Raw genomic sequence first — 26,669 nt, 5'->3', positions numbered from 1 at the left:
CTGCTAAGTTAAAGTCAACTGAGTACTCATACAACTGAATAAAATCTTTAAAAGGAAAAGAAAAGAACAAAGTTAAGAACACTTGGCACTCACCCAGGTTTAAATCCCAGCACCAACATGGCACCAACAGCGGCTGTAACTGTAGTTCCAGGGAATCTAATGGCCTCCTATGGCCTCCAAGGGTGACAGACATTGGGGCACGTATACACATGCAGACAAGCACTCACAGACAAAATAAAAAATCTTGTTTTTAGTTTTAGAGGCAAGGTTTCTCTATATGGCTCTGGCTGTCTTAGAACTCGATATGTAGACCAGGCTGGCCTCAGAGATCCACCTGCCTCTGCCTCCAGAGTGCTGGGATTAAAGGAGTGCGCCATCACTGCCCCAGTAAAATAAATAAAATCTTCTCAAAAAAAAAAAAAAAAAAACAAAGCATGAAAACTGGATATAATGGCACATACCTTTAATTCCAGGACTTAGGAGGCAGAGACAGGTGGATCTTTGTGAAGTTTGGGGCTAGCCTGGTCTGCACAGTAAGTTCCAGGACAGCCAGAGCTATATAGTGAGAACATTCTTGAAGGAACTAAAATAAAGTAATGGCTAGAGAGAAGGCTTGGCAGTTTAGGACACTGACTGCTTTTCCAGAGGACTTGGGTTTGATTCCCAGCACCCACATGACAGCTCACAATTGTGTGTATCTCCAGTTCTAGGAGATCTAACATCTTCTGGTCTCAGGATGAACAACACATGCAGTACACAGACGTAATGTGGGCAAGTGCTCATACATTAAAATAATTGCAGTTGGGCTGGAGAGATGGCTCAGAGGTTAAGAGCACCTGACTACTCTTCCAGAGGTCCTGAGTTCAATTCCCAGCAACCACATGGTGGCTCACAACCATCTGTAATGGGATCTGATGCCCTCTTCTTGTGTGTCTGAAGACAGCTACAGTGTACTTATATATAATAAATGAATAAGTCTTTAAAAAATAATAATTGCAGCTGGAGCAGCAGGTGGAAGGCAGAGGCAAGTGGGCTTCTGGCTTCTGGGCCAGCCTGGTCTACAGATTGAGTTTGAGGACAGCCAGGATACACAGAGAAACCCTGTCTCCAAGAAAAGAAAACAAGACAAACCCAAAACCAAAACCAAAACCAACCAACTAAACCCAAAATAGGTACTTCTAAACGAAGTAAATAATAATAATAATAATAATAATAATAATAATAATAATGATAGATAAATAATAAATGATGATGATGACGATATAGTGCAAACAAACCTGGAGGTCTGGGGTCCAGCACAGTGACCTGGCTTAGTTAGCATGTGGGAGGCCCTGGGTTGCATCCCTCAGCACCACACATACAGGATCTGGAGTACTGAGAGATTGCAGGTTTGAGGAGCAAGGGGAAAACCATTGCTTTGTGGCTACCTCACTAATGAGTGATATAGCTCATCCCAAGTGCTTATCTGACACCTTCAAGGTCAGGCCACTAGGCAGCACTCTGTCTCGCCAGTGAGTAAAACCAAGGGGCTACATCACAATTTGGGGAAAGGAGTAGAGAATGACTGACTGGAACATCATCAGGAAAGTCTCGGAGGCCAGGTGTGGTGTGACTCATCTTAAGGCTAGCACTCGGTAGGCAAGGGAGGTAAATGTGAGTTCGAAGAGAGCCTGCCTAGTCCATTTCAGGAAGTATAGGCTAGTCAATTCTGCACAGTGAGAAAAAAAAAAAAAAAAGACCTAGAAGAATTTCCAAATCATCTGGCTAGAGACAACACTTCAGTGTTAACCATTTATCGAATGCCTAGTATAAACAACTGCTTTAAAGACATAGTTTCGTTTATTTTTGTTTTCATCCTCACAAGTCATGAGGTAAGCAATCACAATTCCACTGGAAGGGAAGAACACAAGGCACCAGTCAGAAGAGCCACAGAGGCCACAGGTCAGTCGGTGGTGTTTGGGAAACAAAGTCTCTTAAAGATGCTAGGGAGTGGGGTCGGGGGTCGGGGCGGGGAGAAGCAACAGCAGCTGGGAGAATATGGACCCCTAACACCACCAGCCCTAGTGGGAGACACGGTTGGTCAAAATGAACAGGTCGGCTTTCTGTAGGCCTAGTTAGCTTGTGCAGACCCCGGTGGTCGCCAGCATGCCCGGTGCAGGATTAGGTGTCCGTAGGGGTCCTGGTGCCAGGGTCTCAGGCCGGACTCTCTTCCTCCTCTCCAATAGGGCTGGGTAGCCAGGGTGGCGCAGGAGCCCGAGGCCCGGGAATCGACACAGTGGTAAAAGGTTCAGGAGTTGGGCCCGGGATAGGGGTAGGCGGCTCAGGACATGCGGGAGGCTCCAGCTCAGGTTCCCGCAGGCTGGGGTCGAGCAATGGATCGCCACAACCGCACTCAACGCCTCCGCCATCCGCCGCGCCCGCACAGCCGCAGCTGGCTGCGGTGGAGGCCTCGGACACGCAGCTGTTCTTTCGCCGCAACAGCGACAGGCGCCGTCCCAGCGGACCCACAGTACCGGCCCCTGCCGGCAGGAGGCGCTGCAGAAAGTCCCCGTGAGCCTCTCCCAGCGGGCCATCCACGCCGTCCAGCCGCTGGAACTGCATGTCCTCTTTAGCCAGCCTACAGGATGGACAGAGGTCATCACTCGCTCCTTTGCGCTAATGTATTATTTCATTTTAGTTTTCTGCCCCTCCCCCCTCCATGCCGTCCCCTCCCATCCACTCTTCTCACCCTAACCCCACCTCCCCAACCCTGGTCCCTCGCCCCATCAGGTTTTGTTTGGGTAGCCCTGGCTGTCCTAGAACTCGCTTTGTAAACCAGACTGGCCTTGAACTTACTGAGATCTGCCTGCCTCTGCCTCCCGAGTCCTGGCCTTAGTGAGTGCTACCACCACCTGGCTAGTTTTCTGGTATTTGTTTAGTTGTTGTTGTCTTATTTTTGAACAGAGGAAAGGTATGTTAAGGAAAAGAGAGGAACTCCTAGGAGTACGAGAGGTTTCAAAGAAGGAACACTCCCTCTCCCTCTCCCTCCCCACCTCTCTCAGTGTTGTTTGTTCGGACAAAGCCTCACCACTTCTTACGACCTGAAATTCACTATGTAGTTCAGACTGGCCTCAGACATGTGAGTAAATCAACCTTGCTTCTTGTCTCCCCAGTCCTGGGACTGACTACCTGTGTTTGCCGTCACATCCGAGTCTGCCAATTTATCTCTGTCTGTTTAGCGGTGTTTGAGGTGGAAACTCGGACCTCTTTCATGATAGACTAGACCCTACTCCTTTTTTTTTTTTTTTTTTTTTTTTTTTTTTTTTTTCCGGAGCTGGGGACCAACCCAGGGCCTTGCGCTTGCTAGGCAAGCGCTCTACCACTGAGCCAAATCCCCAACCGGCTTTTCTCTTCTTAATCCACGAACCGGGATTCGAAGCATCTGAGATCCACCTGGCTCCAACCACCGCTATGTGTCACTCTGAAGGACCTAGCCATATCTTCCGGCGCCACAACCTCAATCATGGCCCAATCGTGTCTCTAAAGTCTTCAGCTCTGCCCCCAATCTCCAACTGATGACCAGTTCCCACCTCAGTCACGCCCCGAACTTGATCCGGTTGCTTAGCCGAACTCCTGATTCCCTCAGTTCTTAGCATGCTCCACCTTTCCAGGCAAAATTGCCTAGCTTAGTTACTGGGATCCCCTTCCCCTTTCTAGGCCTACAGAGCCCTAAGCCACACCCACCCCGCTAACTCACGCTATATCAAAGGTGGAGCCCTGGAAGGAGGGTTGCTGAAGCAGGAAAGCGGTAGCCGCGGTGTAGGGCGCTCGAGCTTCCGCTGCATCCCAGTATAGATCTTTCTCCAGCATGGCCAAGTCGTCATACATCTCATCTACCGCTAGCATGGACACCTGGGGATGCGGACAGGCAGGCAGAGTGGGTAGAGTCCTCACGGTGCGTGATCGAAGAGTGAAGGGCGTTTAGGGTCGGGCCTAGGAGAGTCTGGGATCATTCAGAAAACTGGAGACGCTGACCTGGAAGTTGCGGTCAATAAGAAAGTTGGTCTCGAAGTCGTCGTCGTCCTCTCCGAAAGGGTTAATAAGCTGCTCTGCTACCTGAGTTGAGAGAAGAGAGGCTGGTGGAGCTGGGAGAATCTTTCGAATCCCACTCTTCCGTTCCTGCCTCAGGGCCCCACCCACCTTAAGCCAGCCAGCGTAGAAGAAGAACTGCAGCAAGGTGAAGATCGGAATGCATAGGTCCAGGGTGTGGTCTTTGTAGCCCTGTGCAGGGTCTAGGAACTGACGGCCGATGAGGCAAGCCAAGAAGTAGCTGTACACTGCGATAGTGACTACCTAAGCGCCAGACAAATGGAAACCAGATCACTCCTCGCCCCCCACCCCTTCCCGTGCGCCTCAGGGAATCACAGGAAAATCAGGACCAGCATGAACATCAGGATGATTGAGTTGTGACTGACTTTCAGATCTTACACTTTAAAAAAAATTATTATTAAGAAACTATCTTCCTGGGCTCAGTGGTTAAGGGCACTGAGTGCTCTTCCAGAGGTCCTGAGTTCAATTCCCAGCAACCACATGATGGCTCACAGCCATCTGTAATGGGATCTGATGCCCTCTTCTTCTTCTTTTTTTTTTTCTTTTTCTTTTTTTTTCTTTTTTTCGGAGCTGGGGACCGAACCCAGGGCCTTGTGTTTGCTAGGCAAACGCTCTACCACTGAGCTAAATCCCCAACCCCCTGATGCCCTCTTCTTGTGTGTTTGAAAACAGCTATTGTGTACTTAAATAAATAAAATAAACAAATCTTTTTTTAAAAAGAAAGAAACCATCTCTCTAGCCTGGTTTCAAACTCTGGATTCTTTTACCTCAGTTTCCTGAATGCGAGGAGTTAGTACAGATGTGTGTATCTCCATGAACAGACCTCCATTTTCCCTTAAGAGGAATAGGGCCTCCTAGGTTGACTATAAATGGAGGCATGGAGAAGTTACCTGGGTGTAGACGAGGGGTATGCTAATCCAGTCGTAGTGAAACAGCATCCCGCACTTGCTCCGGAACACATTCAGCTCCTGTGGGTAGATGCAGGCCATGTACGGGGTTGAACGCTGAACTTGTGTGAAGATTAACTATAGGGTATCCCGATGGAGAAGGGGGTCGCATATTATGAATTAGCTGAGAGTATCCTGGCGCTGCGGGGTATTTAGTGCTGATGTACACCTGGGTGGGGTTATTACGCAGGACAGAGCTGCCCGCATGGCAATAAATGCACTTGGTAAGGGTGTTTGGAATACTGCTTCACAAGGGAAGTGGGAGGTGGGAGGTCAGCCACCGTCGACCCACTCCAAAGTGCACAATTTTTGTTCTTCTAATAATGACTTCCTCTCAGGCTCACCTCTAGCAGCAATTTAAGGGCACTGTTATCACGGATACGCCCCTCTCGTCGCGCCTGCGCTGCCAAGCTGGAGAACCACACGCAGGGCACCCAGTACTTGTTGTAGGACGAGTTCAAGTTCTCGAACTTCTTGCGCTCCTCTCGGGTCATAAATCCTGGAGTGGGGAGGGTGATCCAAGGTTACTCTCACCGCTCTCCTGTCTGGTCCTGCCATCCTCTGGCCAGAGACTCACCAGCCTCGACCACGTGGTCTATGGTGGGGAACCGTTTGAAGACTGCTGTGCTAACAGAACGAAGGATCAGCACCGCGGAGAGCCCTGCGTAGCGCATGAGCGTGCGCCGGTAGAGGCGACCCCGATCGTCGCGCCCATGCACCGTGCCGGCCACTATGCACATAAGTGCGTCTGGCAGGGGCATGCATAGGTACTGGTTCCACCAGCGATGCACCACCAGAGTCACGTAGAAGCCTGGGGACAAGCCGGAGATGGAAACTCAGCAAGGATGCAGCGGCCAAGAATTTGGGAACCCAAGCCACAGAACCGGTATGATACAGGGTTTGCATCAGGGACACTTGGAAAAGGCTGGTCACCCTGACCACACAAGCCATCTTGTCTGAGAATGTGGGGATCCAGCCCTGAAACCAAAGAGACTGGAGCAAGTTGAGGTACCCTGAGGTGGGGAATTGTGGTCCTAATATAGACATGGAAACCCAGGGGCCACGAAGGTACATTCCCCTGACCCCACTGGTGTGCAAAGGTGGAATGTACACCAGGGACAGCTAGGTAGATTTACCACGGCAGCCACACGTAATCCCTGAAACTTAAAAAATAGGAGTTTGAGACTGCTGTGATGGCACATGACTTTAATCCCAGCATTTGGGAGACAGAGGGGGGGGAGGGTAGGGTGGAGGGGGAGGGAGAGGGAGAGGGAGAGGGAGAGGGAGAGAGATTTTAGTTCTCAGCCTGGTTTACATAGGGAGTTTCAGGCCAACCAAGGCTACATAGTGAAAAACCTTGTCCCAAACAAAAACACACAAAAAGATAAAGAAACACCCCCCCCCCAAACAAAAGAAAACCCAAGCCCACACAAAGAGTTTGGCCCTCTGTGAGAGGGAGAGCTGAACAGGTTGGTCTTCCCATCCATGTGATGCAAAGAATGTGAAGTTTCTGTGGGGCTTGGGATCAGGCTGGATTTGAATGGAATAATATTTATTTCCCGGAGGGAGGGCGCTTAGAATGTGTGCGATTAGAAGATAGTAACCTGACCCGCACACAATTTGTAGTAAGACTGTGGATGAGGTGATGCTCCCAAGGGGACACCTCAGAAGGTTTCTTAACCAAGTGATATCCAGTGTCTCAGGATGTAGGAACATATGGTCATCTTCTGGGTGTAGATTCGGAAGTAGGAAGCTCTGGAGGCTAGATTTGAGTGATGTGTCTGTCTTAGAGGAGTAGGGATGGGGGTCTCCAGGAAGCATGGATGGAAGACAGATTTCTTCCTTAGTAGGAATGGGATTTTCAGGGGGCACGACCTCACCAAGTACGAACGAGACGGGGATGAGGCTGGCGTACTGGTCGCAGTATATGACAAGCTTCTCGAAGTAGCGCTTCTGCTCTTCTGCCAGTAAGAAGCTGCGGGGTAGGGAATGCAGGAGCTACAGTTCTCCCCTCCACTCCCATTCCCTTCCACAGGACTCAGATTCCCAGCCCAAACTCCAGGTCTTCTCACCGATAGGCGGCGCTTAGTGCCATGTAGAGTCCCAGGAAACACAGCAGTTCTCGCCACAGGAGCTTGTAGATGCTTCCGCGCCACAACAGCAGCAGCTGCGAGAAGCCACCGAAGCGGGCATTCGCCACTCGGGCTGTGTAGGTGACGGTCATCGCTGCACCTGGCCAGCGTGGCCAATGTAGAAGGGGTTAGCCTGAGTCCGGGCCTGTGAGCCAAGGGAAAAAGCTGGGATGGGCTGATCCTGGAAATTTCAGTTGAAGGTGGAGGTGCCCGGCAGACAGAGCACCAGGTGATATCGAGTGTCTCAGGACCCTGGCGATTAGTTGCCCTAGAGCGGTCCCTATCCACGTCCTGTTACTACCCCTACCTCACCCCCCAATTCCCTGCGTCTTGGCTCTCTCTCGAATTCCCTTCTCTCAGTCTTCCTCTGTCTTCTTCCTCTAGACTACTGGTCCAAGCCTCTTTGATTTTTACTTAGGTCTTTCACTTCCTAAACCTTTGGCCGAATCCAGTTACTTTTTTTTTTTTTTTTCCGGAGCTGAGGACCGAACCCAGGGCCTTGCGCTTGCTAGGCAAGCGCTCTACCACTGAGCTAAATCCCCAACCCCATCCAGTCACTTTTTGACTTAACTCTCCCACACCCCCTATCCTTTTCACCTGCACAACACTCAATCTTCTTGAGCTCCTGAGTCTTCAGTTTCTAATTCTCAGAGTTCAACATCCCCCACATACTCGTTTCCCACTCTCCCAGGTTGGGTTTTCTCTCTGTCCTCTCTTGAGACTACAGTCTGCCGGGGCAGAACTCACAGTCAGAAGCTATCACCCTCCTCATATTCAGAACTGCTCTGAATGGCATCTCTAAAGCTCCCGGTCCCCAGTCTGTCCTGCAGCCTCCCTTCCTCCCGATAGGAACCAGCTCACCCCAACTCCCACTTAATCCCCCAGCTCTAACACCTCCAGCACTTCTTCAGATCCTCCTTGTTCTTTCTTCCTTTCTCGCTGTCCCTCCTAGCCTTCCACCCTGCCCCCCAGGAGTCCTGCTCAAAGCCTGCCCGTCCAGGGCTATTGGTTTCCCCAGGCCTGGTCCATCTCACCTGTGGCAGTACAGGGACACAGGGGACAGAGACTGAATGGGAGGGTGTCTTCAGTATTGGGTGGGGCTGAAGCCAGACTGTTTGGGAAGGAGCTGGGGAGTGAGCGTGGGCAGCCCCTCCCAAGTCCATCCCCTTTAGTTGACTTACAGCCTCAGAAATTTGTTTGGAGAAGGTCTGCCAGTTTGTCTCCTGGGCAGGGGGGTGGGGCTGGGTGGGGTAGTGGTGCGTGTGGGAGGTCGGCCTTGTACTTTCTTGCTCCTCTTTTTCTTTGTCTCTCTCCCTCCTAGGGAGAAGGTCCAAGGTATCTGGAACCTAGAGCTGGAAAAGAGGGAAAGAGAAACACACACACACACACACACACACACACACACACACACACACACAAGTGCACACACAGTCCAGCAAGACTGGGTCACCCTTCAGTTACCTGTGATCACAAGCTGTCACAAAGATGCCCACCACATGGTAGACCCAGACACACATTTAGTCTCCCTTACCACAGTGGCAATCTCTGCTGTCACAGAGACTTTCAAGGTCAGCCAGGTATGCTGGCAGCTAAGACAGGGGACTTGTCATGAGTTTCAGGCTATCCTGGGCTACAGAATGAGACCGAGTCTCAAAGAGCCAATAGCTGAAGAGATGGGTCAGTGGTTAAGTGTATATTGCTTTTGTAGAGTTTGTTCCCCACACCCAGTCTGGTAGCCTTCAACCACCTGTACTTAAGTGCACACAGGCAGAGACATATACAGACATAAATGGAAACGCAGGGTTGGAGAGATGGCTCAGCGGTTAAGAGCACTGACTGCTCTTCCAGAGGTCCTGAGTTCAATTCCCAGCAACCACATGGTGGCTCACAACCATCTGTAATGGTATCTGATGCTCTCTTCTGGTGTGTCTAAGACAGCATACTCACATAAAATAAATAAATCTAAAAAAAAAAAAAAAAAAAGAGCTCACACTGCCTGTACTTTCAGAATTTGGTTCCTACATCCATACTGTGGCTTACAACTGTCTGTAACCCCAGTTCTAGACTTGTTTTTTGAGAAAAAATTTCTCTGTATAGTCCTGACTGTCCTGGAACTCACTATGTGGATCAGGCTGGTCATAAACTCAGAGACCCACTTGTCTCTGCCTCTTGAGAACATCACTACCACCAAGCTTGAAATAATTATTAATAATTATTAATTTAAATAATTAAAAAAACCTAATAGAGAAAGAAAGGAAGTCAAAGTACAAAGACACCTCCAAACCCACATGAGGAATGTGGGGGTACCTCCCTCAACACAGTGGGATAGTCCTAGTGTCAGAGGAGGAAGTTGGTGGTTCCTGACATTTGCCAACGTAGTAAAGACATATTCGCAAGGGCTATAGATGTAACTTGGTGGCAAGAGACTTGCCAAGCATTTGTGAATCCCTGGGCAACATCCCTAGCGTGGCAGGGGATGATAACAGGGACCCTTACTACGGTTTCATCAACTAAAACCCCAGTGACATTCACACATTCGTACATTAATATATTGAGGCAGGCATGGTGGCTTATGCCCATAATTCCAGCGTTTGGGAGGTTGTGCACTGAAGGACAACCTAAGCTACGTAGTCAGGTCCTGTCTAAAATTAAAAAACAAAGAGGCCTTTTCTCAACGTTCTCTCTGTTATGTACGACTGTGTGCTGTATGCAGAAACATCCAGACATAGACTTAGGTCTCATCCTCAACAATGGCCTGAACACACAACCAGGGACATAAATCCTTGTCCCTACATTTGGCGCTGACTCGAGACAGATGTTCTCTCTTCAGAGACAGGCCAGCAGGAGGGCCACTGACACACCAAGAGGACCTGGCACCGAGTGTTCCTACTGTCATGTCCAACTTCAAGGATGTCTACAGATACACAGGTACGAGAGGTGCAGAGGCTCAGAGGTCTGGTGGGGCCACTCTAAGGTCCCCATGCATTTCTCACTATCTACCTGCTGAGTAACAGAAGTGGGAATGGCCTGGTGCAGCACCACCCGGAGGCCCATCTGGCCAGGACGCAGTGTTCCCAGGCTGGCAGATGTCTGCCCCACCCGGGTAAATTAGGAACCAGCTTGGGCTGGCCTTTCTTGGACCCATATCTCCGCTGTCCAGCTGCCCAGTAGCCTATAAACTTCAGCAACAAAGGTTGTTGGCTGGGTTGAAAGAGCCAGTGGAGGACCTGGGCCCTGGACAGGCTGTTCTTGACTGTCCTGACTCCTTAGTAGGTGTTCTTGATGTCCCTGCAGCTCACTCCCCCCCGCCCCCCGCACACACACACATACCCATACAGTTCTCGACCCCCGGCTGGGCTGGCGGGCAGGTTGCCTATTTCACATGCTCTCACTACAATAACACATGATTCTGAGGTCTGAGCCCGGTGCTGGAGGAAAAAACCTGTGTATTTCACCAGAAAGGGAGATGGCTCCTGTATTCCTACTGGCTAAAAGGGTAAACCACAGCTCTGGTGACATCAATTGAAAAAGCTAGGATCTGAACCCAGGCAATATGAGCTTGTAGTCTGTGGTCCCTGCCTATAGCTGCTTGTATCTGTTTACATTTGCCGCCTTAATGTGCCCATACCAGCCTGCACACACCCTGAGTCCAGCGGGAGAACAAGTCTAAGCTTGAGAACAGGTTCCCCTTACATGCCTTCTCTGGCATGCCTAGACCCTGAGTATACCAGGAACATTTCCTGAGTTACATATGTCTTCAAGCACCCCTTCTTGTCCCCTTGCACCAAGCAGCTATGGCTTGGACTTGAAACACTCCGATGTCATGTTTTAGTTCGTCTCCAAGGTGTCTGTAGGTACAGAAGAGGGCTGGAGACACAGATCTGCTAAGTACCTTTCCCAAGGGTTCTGAGAATTCATATCACAGCCCAGACCCCCAATTTAATGGCTACAGGAATAAAGTTTAAACAGCAGAGGCCTGTACTGAGGAATCTCAGGAAGCCTTTCCGGGAGGCAGGTTTGGCCCTACGGGGACCCCCAGCATCTTCTGCCATCCTGTCAGACTTCATCAGTCTCCCCAGGAAGAGCTGGAGGCACCCCACTGGGCAGGAACTAGGGGTGTGTGTACAGATCCTTAATCCCCAGTCTGGCAGGCCCAGCCTCTGCCCAGGGCGCCCACTAATTCCCAAACTAAACAGCAGGTGGTGTTGGGCCCATTGCCTGCTTAATCCGTTCCCTACCAGCCTGGGGCTGGCCACAGAGCCCAAATATTCCCACACTCCAAAGGAAGGGAGCAAGTGCCCCCATTACTGGCTCCACGGCCCTAGGAAGATTGTCTCTAAGGTCAGGTTTCTTACTGAAGACAGCTTCCTTGCACAACTGTCACCAAAACCAAGCATGTTTGCTATGGATGGACCTGTGTGAGAGGGAGCCAAACACGCGTGCAGAATCATCACACAAGTGCTTACTACCCACCCCTCCACGGACAAACACAGCTGTTTAAGATTATTTTATTGAGTATGAGGCAGGAAGAGGTGGGGGGCATTGCAGCCTCCCCAGACTCCACCAGGGGGAACAGACCCCCTCCCACCTCCTAAGTGGCTCCCCCTGCATTATGGGGGACTTTGTGCAAACTCTGCCCCGTGGGGAAAGAGGAGGGTATGAAGTGGCAGCAGCTGGAATGGCGTTGGCTACTGGGTGCTGGGGGGCTTGTAGGGCTCCAGGAGGAGGGCAGAGAAGGTGTTGACTTTGTCGGCTCCCCGAACCTCGTGAGGTAACAGTGGCAGCTTTACAATGTGAAAGTCTTCATAGAGGTCTTCCATCTGTAACCAGGTTAGAGAGCAGAAAGCAGAGACTGAGGCCAGAGGGACTTATAAGGAGTGGGAGGTTAGGGCAGAAGCTTCTTGGGAAGGAAAGTGGGGCTAGCAGATCCAGGGATGGCTTAGGTATCATGCTTCCCAGTCCAGCCTCAGTTCTCTGAACACAGACAGCTCAGGAGTGGGAAGATGGAGGTCATCAGGGGGCACAGAAGGTCAGACAGGACTGGGGGTATGGCTCTGCAGAACAACGTTGCTAAGCATACACAAAGCCTCAAGGAATATCCTCTGTAAGACCAAGATGAGTGAATGAGTGAATGAATGAATGCTCACACATGCACACACACACACCACATACCAGACAAGCATTCTCCACTGAGTTGCAGCCCCAGCCCTCAGAGAATAGAGTAAAAGACACAGTAATCTTGGCTGGGCAGGGGGCATACCTGGTCCAGGTATTTGGCCTGGATCTTGTGTCGGGCCTCACACATCTTGCAGGGTTTCTCGGGGTCGGGGAAGACAAGCTGGTTGACGATGATGTTGTGGGTGTCGATCTTGCACTTGGCCAGCTCCTGGATCAGCCGCTCCGTCTCATACAGGGACAAAAACTCGGCGATGCACACACAGATGAAGGTCGTCTGTTCCTGTAGGGCACAAGACAGGATCGAGGGATGGGATCTGGCTGATGCCTTCCTCGGGCGCCTCTCACTACCTTCTGACTTGGGTAACTCACTGGGTCCTTGAACTGTTCGCTGACGGATCGGATGACGGGCAAGGTCTCTTCTAACTTGGAGGCCAGCTGGTCAGCGTTCATGTCCCCCAGGCCCAGCATGTTGCACATCTGTGGGGATGAGGAGATAAGATAGGCTTGTCAGGTTCAGGGCCCATCAGACCCTCTGGGTCAGCGTCTTGTTGAATACAGCATCATCTCCATGAAAGATGTGGGCCGTGGCCGACTCATGGGGAAGGTCTAATTTTAGCTCTTCCACTCTGTGGGCAAACATGGCCACCATATCTGACCTTCTGAATTCTGTTTTTCTATCTTCGTTCCTTACCTTCAAGAGCTGTTGTGTTTTGTGAGCTGTCACCTGTTTGATGACAAATTGGTGCTAGGCACTTTAGACACTCAGCAGACATTATTATCTGAGGGTGGAGGAAGGCACATGCATGTTCTAAGAGGTGGACATGGGAATGGGGCAGGTGTCACAGTACTGGTGACTCACAGAACCATTTTTATACCCTCCATTTTTTTAAGTACATGTGCTGTTGAAGTGAACACTACAGGTGATAGAGGAGGAGAGGAAGACCCACAGAGGTGAAAAGATTTATTTGAGGGCACACAACAGAGGGAAGAGGGATGTGGCACCTGCCTGTGAGATGAAGGGGCTGATCTGGTTCTTGATCTGCATCAGGCGGCCCAGGCCCCGCTCCACGATGGTGGGGAAGTTCAGGAGCCTGAGTGTATGGCCGGTGGGTGCTGTGTCGAACACCACCACTGAGAAATTCATGCCTTTCACCAGCCTGAGGGGAGATGAAGGTCAGGCTCACAGCAGAGGTCAGAGGCCCTCCCAGGGCAGGCAGGCAGGCCCCCCCCAATCCCTGCCAGGCTGACCTCATGACCTCAGCATAACTCATGGCCTCATCGATGCCAGGGAAGGCGCTCATGGCCTCCTGCATCATCTTCTTGCCCATGCTCAGCATGTTGTCTTCCTCGAAGAACTCGTCGGGGAGCTCTGCAACGCCCAGGCTGGGGTCTATCTCCTGGGGGCCGAGGGGACCAGACTCAGGCTGCTGCGATGATGGACTCCCAGAGGGGGCCTCAAGTCCTAGGTGCAGGCCAGAGGAAGCCCATGTAGGGCTCCAACCACATAGGATCCCAGGTCTGTCCCATCAATGGTTTAACCTTCACAACCAAGTGAGAAATTGCGAACTTGGACTAGAGGAGGCCCCAAAGACGTTGAAACCCAAACCCACTGCAGGAATTTGCAAAGGCAACTCAAAATTTGCTTTTCCAATAAACAACCACAGCTAGCTCCAACCACTTGCAGACTGTGCCTCTAATGTGAGTCATTTTTGAATATGATTCTTTAATTTTTAGAACAAGTCCGTTATGTAGCCGAGGCTAGCTGTCCTCACTCTCCTCAGTATTGGGCCATAGGTGTGTCCCATCCGGCTCAACTGGCCTCCTTCTTCTGTAGGTCAGACCTTGTCTTCTCTCCCTCGTGGGCAAGTACTCTCTCTTTTTTTTTTTTTTTTTTTTTCAGAGCTGAGGACCGAACCCAGGGCCTTTAGCAAGCGCTCTACCACTGAGCCAAATCCCCAACCCCCAGTACTCTCTATTTTGAGGGGTGGGGGGCAGGGTTGCAGATGGAACCAAGGGCTTCACACAGGCTAGGCCAGTGCTCCTTCAAGTTATGCCCCTAGCCACTCACCGGGAGATGCTAAGCAGACGCTCTACCATGAGCAATTCCCAAGCCCCTTAATGGTAACTACCTTCTCGCTGGGCACTTGACCCTGTGACCCCAGTTTCTGACTATCAGATTTTAATAAAAGCTCTGCTACTGAGATGGTGTTCCAGGCTCAGGCTGCTCACAGTTCCAGTCTAGGCTACGTGGTCACTTCTGCCAACTCTCCTTCATTGCTATAAAGAGTCTCCCTCATTCTGCTTATCCACAGCTGTTGGTGTTGCTGTTTTGGGTACAAAGATAAACTCGAACAGTCATACCTGTCCCCAACTCCTAATGGCAGGTCTCCAATGCATGCTTGGAAAGCCATACTATGCCCACTCTCACCAGTGTCTGTGTGTTGCCTCCTCAGATATCTCCTGTCTCACTCACTGTGGAAGTCCCAGCCTTTTCAAGAAAGGGAAGCTCCTGGCTGGGCCTGGGGGCACAGCCTTGTAACGCCAACATTTCAGCAGAACGAGGCAGGAAGGTTTCAAGTTTTGCCAAAGAGAGCTCAAAACGGGCTGTAAACTTAGTGAGACCCAGATCAAAACCAACAAACTAATACCACAAATGAAAACGGGTCAGGCCGGGTGGCAGCAGCACCTTTTGTTCCAGGGCTTGGGAGGCAAAGGCAGGCCAATCTTTATGAATTTGAGGCCAGCCTGGTTTACAGAGTGAGTTCCAGGACAGCCAGGGCTACACAGAGCGATCTTGTCTTGAAAAACCAAAACCAAACCAAGTCAAACTAAACCAAAAAACTCTAACAGGTCAGTAAGATGGCTCAGGAAGCAAAGAGACCCAACCCACGATCCACCTGAGCTCTCCTCTGGAGCCCATGGAGGAGAGGACCACAATCCACCTGAGCTCTCCTCTGGAGCCCACGGAGGAGAGGACCACAATCCACCTGAGCTCTCCTCTGGAGCCCACGGAGGAGAGGACCACGATCCACCTGAGCTCTCCTCTGGAGCCCACGGAGGAGAGGACCACGATCCACCTGAGCTCTCCTCTGGAGCCCACGGAGGAGAGGACCACAATCCACCTGAGCTCTCCTCTGGAGCCCACGGAGGAGAGGACCACAATCCACCTGAGCTCTCCTCTGGAGCCCACGGAGGAGAGGAGAGGAAGAGCGCAGTGGAGCACCTCACCTTCCCCAGGAAATACCCCCAGTTCTATATACTTCCTTCTGATTTCCACCCTTGGCAGAGCCTGAACCCTGGCTCTGTGTGCTAGACAGAGCTCAGTCTTCAAGAACTGATCCCCACCCCCTCTCCCCGCTGGCAAGTTCCGGCAGCAACCATTATACCTTACCAACAAGGCCCTCTAAAGCCAGGGGCGATGCTTGCTCCTGCAGACGCAGCTGCTCTAGAGGCTGAGGCAGGAGAACCAACTGCACCTAGGAGATCATGGCTAGCCTGGGCAGTACAGTGAGTGAACTCTGTCTCAACGACTCCCTGTTTTCCTGCTGTGGGATTTCCCATTCTCTGCTTCCATCACCACAACAGTTACTCTTTCCCTCATTAAAACCAAGCTATCTTAGGCACTAGGGGGGAATGACACAATTGTTAAGATTGCTGGCTGCTGGGGTTGGGGATTTAGCTCAGTGGTTAGAGCGCTTGCCTAGGAAGCGCAAGGCCCTGGGTTTGGTCCCCAACTCCGAAAAAAAAAAAAAAAAAAAAAAAAAGACTACTGGCTGCTGTTCCAGAGGACATAGGTTCAATTCCCAGCACCCATATGAAGGCTCACTACTATCTGTAACTCCAGGGGATCCGACACCCTCTTCTGGCTTCTGAGGGCACTGCATGTACATAGCACACAAACATACGTGTAGGCACAACATCTACACACATATTTATCAAAATGATGCAATTTCTGTCAGGCACCAGGACACATACCTGTCATACCGGCACTTTAGAGGAGGACAGAAGGTCATCCTTGACAACATAGTTGGCCACATCAGACTACACGAGACTCTGTCTCAAAAAACCAGCCAGCCAGCCAGTCAACCAACCAACCAACCAGCCAAAAACCAAACCAAACCAAAACAACAACAACAACAACAACAAAAAAAAAAAAACAGAATAATGAGAACTGGAGAGATGCCTCAGAAGCTCAGTAGTTAAGAGCATTTGGTATTTTGCAGGGAACCAAGGTTTAATTTCTAGCACCCAAATCACATCACAATTAGTTCCAGGGAACACATCATATATTATTAGTTCTAGGGCACCTGAAGTTGTCTTTACGCCTAAGACCTTCATGCAAGTAGCACACATCTTACACAAGTAGAATTTCTCTCTCTCTCTCTCTCTCTCTCTCTCTCTCTCTCTCTCTCTCTCTCACACACACACACACACACACACACACACACACACACACACACACACACAACACAAACACAAAATAAAAAAACATGGCCTAGTGGACAAAATACTTGTGTGAGTATGTGAGGACTGAAATTTGGATCTCTAGAACCCAAGTAAAGGTGGACGTGGTAACATGATTCTATAATCCCTGGGCTGCTATAGTTAAGATAGGAGGTGGAGAAGCCCTGGCAACTCTCAGGCCACCTACCCTAGTGTTTACAGCAGCAAACGACAGACTGTCTCAAACAAGACTAGAAGAGCCAGCACTGGGATTGGGGATTTAGCTCAGTGGTAGAACGTTTGCCTAGCAAGCACAAGGCCCTGGGTTGGTCCCCAGCTCGAAAAAAAAAAAAAAAAAAAAAAAAAAAAAAAAAAAAAAAAAGAGCCAGCACCAACATCCCAGGATGTCCTCTGATGTTCACAGTGACACATGGGCATGGTGTGTGCAGTACAACACAGCACAGTACACACACCCCCAACCCCCCACAGAGAGAGGGAGAGACACACACACACACACACACACACACACACACAGCCAGCCGGAACCTGGCAACTTCATTGCTTCCAAAATATACTTCCAAAGTATACCCCAAATCTAACTACCCATCTTTCCCACCATTCTTTCCTTTGACTACCGTGTCATCATGATCTGGGGACATCCACAGCCCTTTTGTTACTCTTCCCTACCCCACCCTTGATTTGCAATCCAATTCCCATGACAGACATGTGGCTCTTTTCTTTTTTTCTTTTTTTAAATTTATTTATTTATTATATATGAGTACACTGTAGCTATCTTCAGACACACCAGAAGAGGGCATCAGATCTCTAGAGGTGGTTGTGAGCCACCATATGGTTGCTGGGATTCGAACTCAAGACCTCTGGAAGAGCAGTGAGTGCTCTTAACCACTGAGCCATCTCTCCAGTCCTTTTTTCTTTCTTTCTTTTTTTAAATGTCTTTAGAAACAGGGTTTCTCTGTGTAGCCCTGGCAGTGCTGGAACTCACTTTGTATAGCAGGCTGGCCTTGAACTCAGAGATCCTCCTGCCCCCCATCTCCCTAATGCTGAGATTAAAGGTGTGTGCCGCTATTCTCAGCTGATTTGCTATTTTTTTTTTAAAGCTAGGGTCTTACTATGTAGCTTCGATGGCCTCAGATTTATAGTGATCCACCTGCCTCTGCCTCTAGTGCAGGGATTAACGGTATGTGCCACCACGCCCAGTCCTTTTCAAACTTGAGAGCTGTGTAGCATGCTGGATGCCCTGGCCTTCACCTTAAGCAATAACAGCAGCACCACTACTCACAACACAATTATAACAGCAACCAAGACATGAGCATGTAGCTAGAGATGACTCAGAGTTAAGAGTGTGCACTGATCTTCCAGAGGACCCTCATTCAGTTCCCAGTACCCACCTATGGGTGGGAGTTCACAATTGCCTGTGAACATCATCTCAAGGGAGACTTGATACCTCTGGTCCCTGCACGCATAACTAAAAATAAACTAATTCATTAAAGGAATAGCTTTGTATATTTAAAAAAAAATCTTCTATCAAACTTAGACTCTAAGACAAACTGCTTGCCCAGCTGGCAGAGCCTTGGTGTGCATCTCTGGTTGGTCTTTCTCTTTCCCCTGCTCACGAGTTCCACTTCCAACTTCCTCCCTGCTCCTTAAAGGCTGCCTTTCCACATGTTCCTCTGGGAATATGTGGAGGAAAGTGTTGACACCCAAGCGCTGAGTATGGAGACTACGGTTGGCCTGGTGGGTGCTGGTAGGTACGGCCTCAAAAGGCCTCACGGTTGGGGATGGAGAGATGTCTCGGTGTTAAGAGCAACGGCTCCTCTTCTATCGGATCTGTGCTGGATTCCCAGTACCCAGATGGTGGCTCACAGCCATCTGTAACTCCAGTCCCAGGGGATCTGATGCCCTTATCAGGCCTCCCTGGGTACCAAGAATGCACTCTGGGTAGAACACCTGTCACTAAAACAAAATCGAAAGACCTTATGGGGACCTTGGCCAGAACTGGGGCCAGGTTTACTTACCATAGCAAAGAGGTTGTCATAGCCTTTGACCTTGGTAGGCACCTTGGAGAACTTCTGATCAAAAGCATCTGAAATGTTATGAGCTGGGTCTGTAGAAATGATGAGAACACTCTCCCGTCCCTTAGACAGCTGGACCGCCAGGCTGCAGCTGCACAAAAGAACGTGGTTAGATGAGGGGGGAGAAGAGCCAGTTTTGGTACTGGTGTTTGTAGCAGGATATGCAACGCCACAGAAACTTGGATCAGCAGGGACCTGAAGACCAATGTATGGGTGGGTCCCAGTGGGATCAAGCTTTACTTAATCCTTGCAGAGATCATCACTTGACCTTTAATTTGGATGGGACGGTAACATTCAGTTGACTGATTGATTCTCGTTAACTGCGTGCTTCGGCCTTTTCTTTTCGGCACTCCAAGGCACAGTCCAGCTGTCCAGCAGGCAGAGACTACTCTCCCTCAGTCCCTCTACTGGTTCAGGACGATGTACTTCACCTTTCAACGGACTCAGGCACCATAATCACGTGCCTTTTCCACCCCCTTTTACTCCTTCCCTCTCTGGCATCAAATGGAGGTTCGTTATACTAGACAGCTTGCCTTAGTGTCGCTCCCTCTACTCTGAACTCCCTGGGGTTCAGGGGTGGGGTACTGTCCGGCCGACTGAGGAATTTAAATGTTCCTCTGCACGCCCCAAGCGCTTAATTCACAAGACCCAAGGAAGGATAATCCAACTCAGGATGCTAGGCTTGCATTCAGGAGGTATCTTCAGCAGGCTGCAGTAACTTCCGGAGAGAAACAACCCCGTAGAGCCATGATTAGCTCGCTTTACCGGGATCGGGAAGAAAAAGCCGGTCCCTGTCCTCCCCTTCGTCCAGTGGTACATCCCACCCGTCCTCTTGGCTCCGCTAGAGTCTCCTTACCTGCAGGTGGTCTTACCAACTCCTCCTTTGCCCCCGACGAAGATCCACTTAAGGCTACGCTGCTCGATGATATTGCTAAGCGTGGGTTCCAGTGGCTCCACGTCAGGTGCATCCTCGAACTCTTCTGCTTCAACCCCCCACCCGGCCACCCCCGCCGCCATCTTGGACCCGGCTCACGTGACTAATCGGGGCGCACCACGTGCTAAATACCTGCAGGGGAAATGAGTCTGCTACAACCCTGTGCAGGCTGGAAGCCTGACTTATTTTCGTCCTGCATTGACATTTAGGGATAATGAGAGCTATATTTTCACCGTTTTATGCGCCGAGGGCTCACCTTTATGAACTCTTGTCTGTAGTTTTCTAAGAATTCCCCTGTCTTGTGGACATATTGGTACGACCCACACTACTGCCCTTCATTGATTGGACCCTAAGTCTTGCGGCACTCTTTTCATTGGCTGAATCTTGTCTTACTTCCACTGGTCACGCTCAAGTCCCCGCAGGCGTCAGTCTCTCCTTAGCAACCAGGCAAACATCCTGTCCAAGCTCTGCGTGAAGTTGATTCCATAGGCTCAGTTTCCTGTTGATCATTTCCCCCTTACTTTCTGTTTTGGACCTCAGCATCTCTTCCGGTCCTGCAGTTATTCAGTTGGTTGTGAGCCACATGGTTTCTGCAGCAAGCCAATCACGAATGAACTGGTTATTTGGCTGAGGGTCGATTAAAAGCAATAAAGACTCCCATTTGTTGCAGAGTATGCCGACTTTCCCCCCCCTGTTCCCGGAACCCCCATGTTGGGCAGGAATGATTATCTGCAACAAGTTGTCCTTGTAGAAAGAACTTTAATTTCCGAAACTTTTGTTGTGCTTGGCGCTCTGCTTTCTGTTGGTGTGCTCCAAGTTCAGCAAATGCAATTTTAATTGAGTACCTGTCCTTGGAAGGAATACAAGGGTCCTTAATTCCTTCATGCAGTACGCAGCTCAAAACATTAAGTCTTAAGGACTCAGCCTAGAAATAGTTTTCGGCTTCATTTTAGTGCTCCAGCCTCTAAATACTAATCTTAGGCAGAAGGGTCTAGCTGTACGCAGCCAGCGGTATTCTTATTTCAAGATTAAATTCAAAGACAGATGCCCAACCTGGAGATGCTTCCATTTATAGTAGGAGGTTCCAAGTTAGATATGCTTTGCAAACCTAGTTAAGGGCTACCCAAGTTCCCAAGGGTTAACTGAAAACAGTCCCCAAACAAGATCCATTTAGTTACAGAGTTCTGGTGGCCGACTGGGAATGTGCTCTCTCAGCCCTTAGAGGGGGCCCAGGTCCCAGACGATGGTCCCATTCTCGGGGAGCTTCTGTCTGCTTAACTAACTCGTGTCTGGCAGGATTAGGGATCCGAGGAATGGGACCGGCTTCTGGGATTCATCGACTGAGGTCCCCAGGTCAGAACCCTTTGGCCCCACCTAAGCTCCGCCTACTCTGCGTTGGCTTCTGGGTTCAGACCTGCCTTCCCAGCATGCACTGCTCCAGACGAAGCCAGTCCCGCGCCAAGCGCGCGGTGTGAGAGCCTTTCCCGAAGTCCTTTGCGCGGCATCTGGCCACAAAATGGCTGCCCGAGGGAGACGGGCGGAGCCTCCGGGTCGGGAGGCGCCCGGCCCGGCGGGCAGCGGCAGGAGCCGATGGGCTGAGTCGGGGCCGGGAACATCACCCGAGAGTGGGGATGACGAGGTGTCAGGCTCAAGTCCGGTGTCCAGCGGTGTGAACTTGTTTGCCAACGATGGCAGCTTCCTGGAGCTGTTCAAGCGGAAGATGGAGGAGGAGCAGCGGCAGCGGCAGGAGGAGCCACCCCCGGGCCCGCAGCGACCTGATCAACCGGCCTCCGCCGCAGCGGGCCCAGGGAATCAGAAGAGGAAGGGCGGCCCAGGCCCCACGTTCAGCTTCGTAAGGAGCCGCGGGGGTGGGGGCGGGCGCCGGGGCCCGCGTTGGCTGGGGGAGTCGGGCCCGGGAAGGGGCGTCATGATCCAAGGCAGTCCTCCGCCCGGCTGCCTGGACGATCCCGGTCGTTTGCTGAGAATCTTGAGCCTGGATTCCGGACGAGAGGTGTATCTGGGCGGGAATGGGAATCTCTAGATGTTACTCGTGGGACCTGAGAACCGGGAAATTGCGTTGGAAGCAGCGCTCTGGGGTTAGGGGACCCAAGATGCTAGGATTCCCGTTTGATTTGTACCCAGACTTTGAATAGTGAGGCCCACATATAATGTGGGGGAAAAGGAGGAGACACGTTCAAGTCCCGAGTCTGCTGTAATCGTTAGACTCAGACCACGGACCGTAGCCGGGCGTGGTGGTACACGCCTTGTATTACCAGCACTTCGGATGCAAGAAGAGGAAGATTCGAAAAAGTGAGACCTTGTCCCAACTAAACAAAACCAACCAACCGACCAACAACAAAAAGCAAATCACTGACTTTGTGGCTTTAGCAATCAATCGATTCCTTTCTGTATTATTTAACTAGTGTCCGTTTATTGAGCACCTTTCCTTGTGTTGGGTATTCGGTGGTATCTTTGACAGAAAGAAATGTTGTTTGTTTTTAGTGTGGGTGGCATATCCTGGTTTTCTGTAGTTCTAATAATTGAGATTTTGGTGTGAGTATTCCAATGAAAGTGGTCCTACAAAAGTCAGGTATTACAGATTCTTAAAGAACTAGACCAGTGGTTCTCTACGGGGAGCAAGTCTCTTTATCCTCAAGTATTATTTGGTAAAGTCTGTAGACGTTTTGGTTGTTAAAACTCTTAAGAGAAGATCTAGTGACATAGGTACCATACCAGGGATGCTCTTCAGTGTCCTATAATGCTTGGGATAACAGAATGACATAGCTGAAAATGTCAAGTATCATGTTGTGGAGCCTTGGGTTAAATAAGTTGGATATATACTTTTTGTTAGTTTTTAGCTTGTTTTGTCTCAGATGTTGAGGCCTTAGAGTGAGGAGGAAGAAATGTTGGTTTGAGACTAATAGACCTCAGGTCAAATTTTGGATCCAGTTCTGTGTTTTGGGATAAGGCTTAAGTTTGTTTAGGTCTTAAAAGGGTGTGTGAGCCAGCAAGGTTACATTGTTGTATCTAAAAACAACACAAAGACAGACAGACAGACGGACAGTGTGTGTGTGTGTGTGTGTGTGTGTGTGTGTGTTCCCAGTAGTGTGTGTCTGTAATATCAGCTACTCAGGAGCTGAGAAAGGATCTGAAGTCCAGAATGAGTTCAGAGCTAGCCTGAGCAACTTAGTGAGACCCTGTTCTAAAAACCCAAGATCCGGGGATTTAACTCAGTAGCAGATGCATGCTTTGAATGCTTATGATCCTAGATTCCATCAGCAATACTGCACCAAAGCGGTGGGGAATGCTCCTAGCAGTCACTGCCTAGGTGAAAGTTAAGTACAAGATGGTGTCTTGAAGGCTCCTGGTTAAGGAGAGAAGATGGGACCAGGGTGAAAACCCAGAGCCAGACTCTTCTTAAAGGAAGTGGAAGTGACAGGACCTGGGTTGATGTGACATGCCAGAGTAGAGGCTGAAGCTTTTTCCAGGAATGGAAGCAGCAGTCGTGTCACTGCCACTTTGATTTGTTCCTGAGTAGCCATTGTAGTTATAGTCCTAAAAAAGCCAGGCCAGGTGAAGGTAGGGTTAGGGGTGCTTTGTGGCTCAGGATGTTCCCACTGGCCTTGCACATCTGGTCCTGAGTAGTGCTCTGTTGTTAGCCTGTCCTATTCTTCCCAGAGCCTTGTCTTTATTTCTAAAATGAGGTAGTTGCTGCCTTCAAATAGCATCTATTGAATATGAGAAGAGAGAACATGGTCACAGCTCTGTGTGGTATATAGGGCTCAGTATGTAGTGATGCTCCATAAAGGAAGCTGTTATTACCTGTGTGGTCCCTGACAGAACAGGGTGAGGCCTGGGCAGAGAGAGGACAGAGCCAGTTCCTAGCAAGGTCAGCACTCCTCTGGCCCCCTGGGAGGGTAGCCTGGGGCCCAGGACTGCCTGGGCATGGCAGCCCAGGGCAGGCGCTGAGTCGAGTGTGCTCCTCTCTGATTGCTGCGCAGGTCGGCCGGCTGGAGGAGCTGGGCGAGGCGTCGCTAGGAAGGTGTAGTGGGCCTCAGCACCGCCAAGGGCGGGCCCGGCTCCTGTAACCCTTGCAGTCTTCTGTCCCTTCACCCAGGTGGGCAAGCGCAGAGGCGGGAACAAACTAGCCCTCAAGACGGGAATAGTAGCCAAGAAGCAGAAGACGGAGGATGAGGTGAGTGGGCTGCCTAGGGGTGCCACCCTGACTGCCTTTTCCTTCCAGACTCAGTGCCCAGTGGTCAGATTTCGGATGGGTGGGCCTTGTACGGTGGGAGGTTCCCCAGATAACCCGCTTCTGCTTATTCTTACTCAAATCCTGGTCATTAGGTGATAGTGGGGATGGGTCAGCTGTCTCATGGTGTTCCTGACTCTTGTTCCCAGTTTTTTGGGCATCTGACTTCCAACCATTCCTCCCCTTCTCCAACCCCACAGGTATTAACAAGTAAAGGTGACGCGTGGGCCAAGTACATGGCAGAAGTGAAAAAGTACAAAGCCCACCAGTGCGGTGATGATGATAAAACTCGGCCCCTGGTGAAATGACCCCCCGGGTGCTCACTACCTGGGACTCCGCGATGTACATAATATTTAATGCGGTAACGGCAGCGGCCTTCCTGGAGGACTGATACACAGAAGGAAACCCAGGCGCTTCCCGTGGCCGCAGACCATTCTCCAGGACTCTTTTTTACCTTGAGCACTTGCCTCCTGAGACTTACTAGACCAGTGGTTTACTGTGCCCTTTCTTCCCATCACCTTGCTCTCTCTGGCTCTGTCTGTCTCTTCTTGCTGTCTCTCCTTTTAGCAGTCACTTCTGAGAAGTAAAGAACCCGACTTAGTGCTGGAATTGTGTGCTTGGTTTATCTTCATTGCGATCTCCAGGCTAAACCTTTCCCCACTAGTGGATACCACATCTGCCTGAGTGAGCTGGGGTAGACCCACTGTGGGGAGGGTAGGGGAAGGTTCTGTAGGCAGAGCACATGCTGCTCTCTAGGGCTCTCAAGACCTCTTTCTTCCATCTTTAGTAACCGTAACTCTTAGTCTGGTCCTGTTTGTGATTTTGTTTTGAGGCAGGGTCTTATGTGCAGGATTGTTTCCTGCCTCAGCTGCATCCCTTACGAGTCTCTCAGTCTCCGCTTTGCAGTGACTTAGGTTATTCTGAGTGTTGAGTGCTTGCTTAGTGCACGTGGCGCTCCAGCACTCAGCCTTTTTGTAGTGCACTGATCTTAGGCTTCGGCTAGTGCAAAGCTGGTATCTGTCCTTCAGATGCTGACCAACTACTTAGTATATGCCAAGGGTGTCCTGGTTTCTAGGGACCAGAGCCTTGAGCAGCCTACATTCTCCCCTTCCTTATAGGAGACAAGTGGGAAGTCAGAGGGGATGGGTAACCCTTTTAGCAGTGACTACTAACAAGGGTAGGATAGAGGGTCTGTTGGGGGAGGGCATGTCTGTCTGCGTTTAGTCCATGTTTTATATTTTGGGTTGTGAGCCTAACCCTTAATGGTTGAGCTCTCCCTCCAGCCTGTATGTCACTTTTCACACAGTTCATTTCTGTGTGTGTTTTTTTTTTTTTTTTAAAGATTTATTTATTTTTTATATGTAGCACACCAACTGTGCTGTCTTCTGTGGTTTGTTTGCTGGGATTTGAACTCAGGGCCTCTGGAAGAGCAGTGGTGCTCTTAACCACTGAGCCATCTCTCCAGCCCTCTGTGTTTGTTTCTGGCACATATGTCTGTGGATGCCTGTCACCTGTGGAGGCCAGAAGAGAACAGATTCCTTAGCGTTACAACTGGTTTTGAGCTGCCATGTAGTTGCTAGGAACTTGAGCAGGGTCCTCTGGGAGACTACAAATGCTTTTAACTGCTGAGCCATCTTTCTAGCCTCCGTAGGTGACATTTGATACAAGTCTGGAAGGAGGTGAGTAGCAAGCTCTGATGGAACTTGAGGAAGGACAGCTACGATCCTGGAATGTTGAGGTGCCTGACCTTTTTTTGTCAGTTAGCACGTGCTGTGTAGGAGTTGGGCACGTTGACACATGCCTGTGATCTGAGCGCCTACAAGATGGAGGCAGGTGCATCAGGAGTTCGGGGTAACTTTTGTTTGATGTAGATTCTTTCTCCAAAACCACATACAAAAAATAAAGTCAGTCAGTGTTGACAGCTTGAGAAGAGAACATTGGCTTCAGATCCCAAAGACAGCAGGGCAGTGAGTGACACACTCCTCAAGTGCTCAAGCAGAGGGAACAGTGATGTAAGATTCTTAGCACTTCCTAAAGTAGGAATGAATGCTTGTCGACTTCAGAGATCCTAGAAGGACTGATGGGTAGAGGAAACAAGAAGCTAATGGAGTCCATTGCTGCTGCCTTGGAAGCCAGTAACAGTTGATCTTAAACACACACACACAGAAGTAGGTCACAACTCCAGCAGCTTGGCCTCTATTTTTGAGTGTCAGTAAGCAGGGCAAGCTGAAATCCAGGCCCCTCCCTTCAGAGCCACCCAGGTGCCACCCAGGAAAAGTGAAAGGAACTTCAAGTACAAGTTAGAGTGAGTCAACCTTGGCTTCTGCCTACTTCCGTACCTGTGAAGCTGATGGTCCCTTAAGTCACTTAGCCTTTTTAAAAATGAAAGGTTTTTCATTTATCTGTATCTGTCATGTGTGTGCAGATGCTGTGGAATCCCCTGGAGTGAATTAGAGCCAGTTGTCAAGCCACTGGACAGGGGAACTGGGAACTGAACTCTGGTCTTAGAGAAGAGCATTAAGTCTCTTTGATCCAACTCTCAGCTTTTCTATGGTTCAGGTCTTTTGTCTACTTACTTTTGGGCTTTTGAAATGGGTTTTC

General features: G+C 50.2%; 3 protein-coding genes across 7 annotated transcripts; 1 reads left to right on the top strand and 2 right to left on the bottom strand.

The window, feature by feature from the left end:
* Positions 1 to 1,820: 1,820 nt before the first annotated feature.
* Positions 1,821 to 7,345, bottom strand: Best2 (bestrophin 2). The gene is made up of 9 exons (XM_032887799.1): positions 7,109 to 7,345; positions 6,917 to 7,011; positions 5,614 to 5,847; positions 5,381 to 5,535; positions 4,980 to 5,057; positions 4,180 to 4,332; positions 4,015 to 4,095; positions 3,737 to 3,891; positions 1,821 to 2,617 (listed from the first exon to the last, which is right to left on the bottom strand). The coding sequence occupies exons 1-9, from the start codon at positions 7,258 to 7,260 to the stop codon at positions 2,194 to 2,196; spliced, it is 1,527 nt and encodes a 508-aa protein (XP_032743690.1). The 5' UTR covers positions 7,261 to 7,345; the 3' UTR covers positions 1,821 to 2,193.
* Positions 7,346 to 11,566: 4,221 nt separating this feature from the next.
* Get3 (guided entry of tail-anchored proteins factor 3, ATPase) lies at positions 11,567 to 20,808 on the bottom strand. 3 transcript variants are annotated; one of them, XM_032887533.1, is made up of 8 exons: positions 20,073 to 20,808; positions 19,739 to 19,948; positions 18,826 to 18,973; positions 13,595 to 13,743; positions 13,353 to 13,503; positions 12,716 to 12,823; positions 12,429 to 12,626; positions 11,567 to 11,988 (listed from the first exon to the last, which is right to left on the bottom strand). In XM_032887533.1, exons 2-8 carry the CDS (start codon positions 19,897 to 19,899, stop codon positions 11,857 to 11,859), a joined length of 1,047 nt encoding a protein of 348 aa, XP_032743424.1. In that variant the 5' UTR covers positions 19,900 to 19,948; positions 20,073 to 20,808; the 3' UTR covers positions 11,567 to 11,856. The 3 variants fall into 3 exon arrangements, with proteins under 3 accessions (XP_032743424.1, XP_032743423.1, XP_032743425.1); XM_032887532.1 differs by having other exon boundaries at positions 19,739 to 20,808; XM_032887534.1 differs by lacking the exons at positions 19,739 to 19,948; positions 20,073 to 20,808 and having other exon boundaries at positions 11,661 to 11,988; positions 13,595 to 13,808; positions 18,826 to 18,938.
* Positions 20,809 to 21,261: 453 nt separating this feature from the next.
* Positions 21,262 to 24,677, top strand: Trir (telomerase RNA component interacting RNase). Of its 3 annotated transcripts, XM_032887535.1 has the most exons (3): positions 21,271 to 21,668; positions 23,934 to 24,011; positions 24,269 to 24,677. In XM_032887535.1, exons 1-3 carry the CDS (start codon positions 21,333 to 21,335, stop codon positions 24,374 to 24,376), a joined length of 522 nt encoding a protein of 173 aa, XP_032743426.1. In that variant the 5' UTR covers positions 21,271 to 21,332; the 3' UTR covers positions 24,377 to 24,677. The 3 variants fall into 3 exon arrangements, with proteins under 3 accessions (XP_032743428.1, XP_032743427.1, XP_032743426.1); XM_032887537.1 differs by lacking the exon at positions 24,269 to 24,677 and having other exon boundaries at positions 21,262 to 21,645; positions 23,934 to 24,010; XM_032887536.1 differs by lacking the exons at positions 23,934 to 24,011; positions 24,269 to 24,677 and adding an exon at positions 23,818 to 23,927 and having other exon boundaries at positions 21,262 to 21,668.
* The last annotated feature ends 1,992 nt before the right edge of the window (positions 24,678 to 26,669 follow it).

The sequence above is a fragment of the Rattus rattus genome, chromosome 17 (genome assembly GCF_011064425.1).
Source record: "Rattus rattus isolate New Zealand chromosome 17, Rrattus_CSIRO_v1, whole genome shotgun sequence".
Lineage (NCBI taxonomy): Eukaryota > Metazoa > Chordata > Mammalia > Rodentia > Muridae > Rattus > Rattus rattus.
Note: the sequence above shows the minus strand (reverse complement) of the source record. Positions and strands in the feature narration are given on the sequence as shown.

Coding starts and splice junctions, on each gene's coding strand:
- Trir (XM_032887535.1), top strand. CDS start 21,333: ATGGCTGCCCGAGGGAGACGGGCGGAGCCTCCGGGTCGGGAGGCGCCC. Junction 21,669..23,933: donor CAGGCCCCACGTTCAGCTTC/GTAAGGAGCCGC, acceptor CCCTTCACCCAG/GTGGGCAAGCGCAGAGGCGG. Junction 24,012..24,268: donor AGCAGAAGACGGAGGATGAG/GTGAGTGGGCTG, acceptor CCAACCCCACAG/GTATTAACAAGTAAAGGTGA.
- Get3 (XM_032887532.1), bottom strand. CDS start 19,899: ATGGCGGCGGGGGTGGCCGGGTGGGGGGTTGAAGCAGAAGAGTTCGAG. Junction 13,744..18,825: donor ATGACAACCTCTTTGCTATG/GTAAGTAAACCT, acceptor CTCGGCCCCCAG/GAGATAGACCCCAGCCTGGG. Junction 11,989..12,428: donor AGGCCAAATACCTGGACCAG/GTATGCCCCCTG, acceptor ACCTGGTTACAG/ATGGAAGACCTCTATGAAGA.
- Best2 (XM_032887799.1), bottom strand. CDS start 7,260: ATGACCGTCACCTACACAGCCCGAGTGGCGAATGCCCGCTTCGGTGGC. Junction 5,536..5,613: donor AGACCACGTGGTCGAGGCTG/GTGAGTCTCTGG, acceptor TCCCCACTCCAG/GATTTATGACCCGAGAGGAG. Junction 3,892..4,014: donor TTATTGACCGCAACTTCCAG/GTCAGCGTCTCC, acceptor CCGCATCCCCAG/GTGTCCATGCTAGCGGTAGA.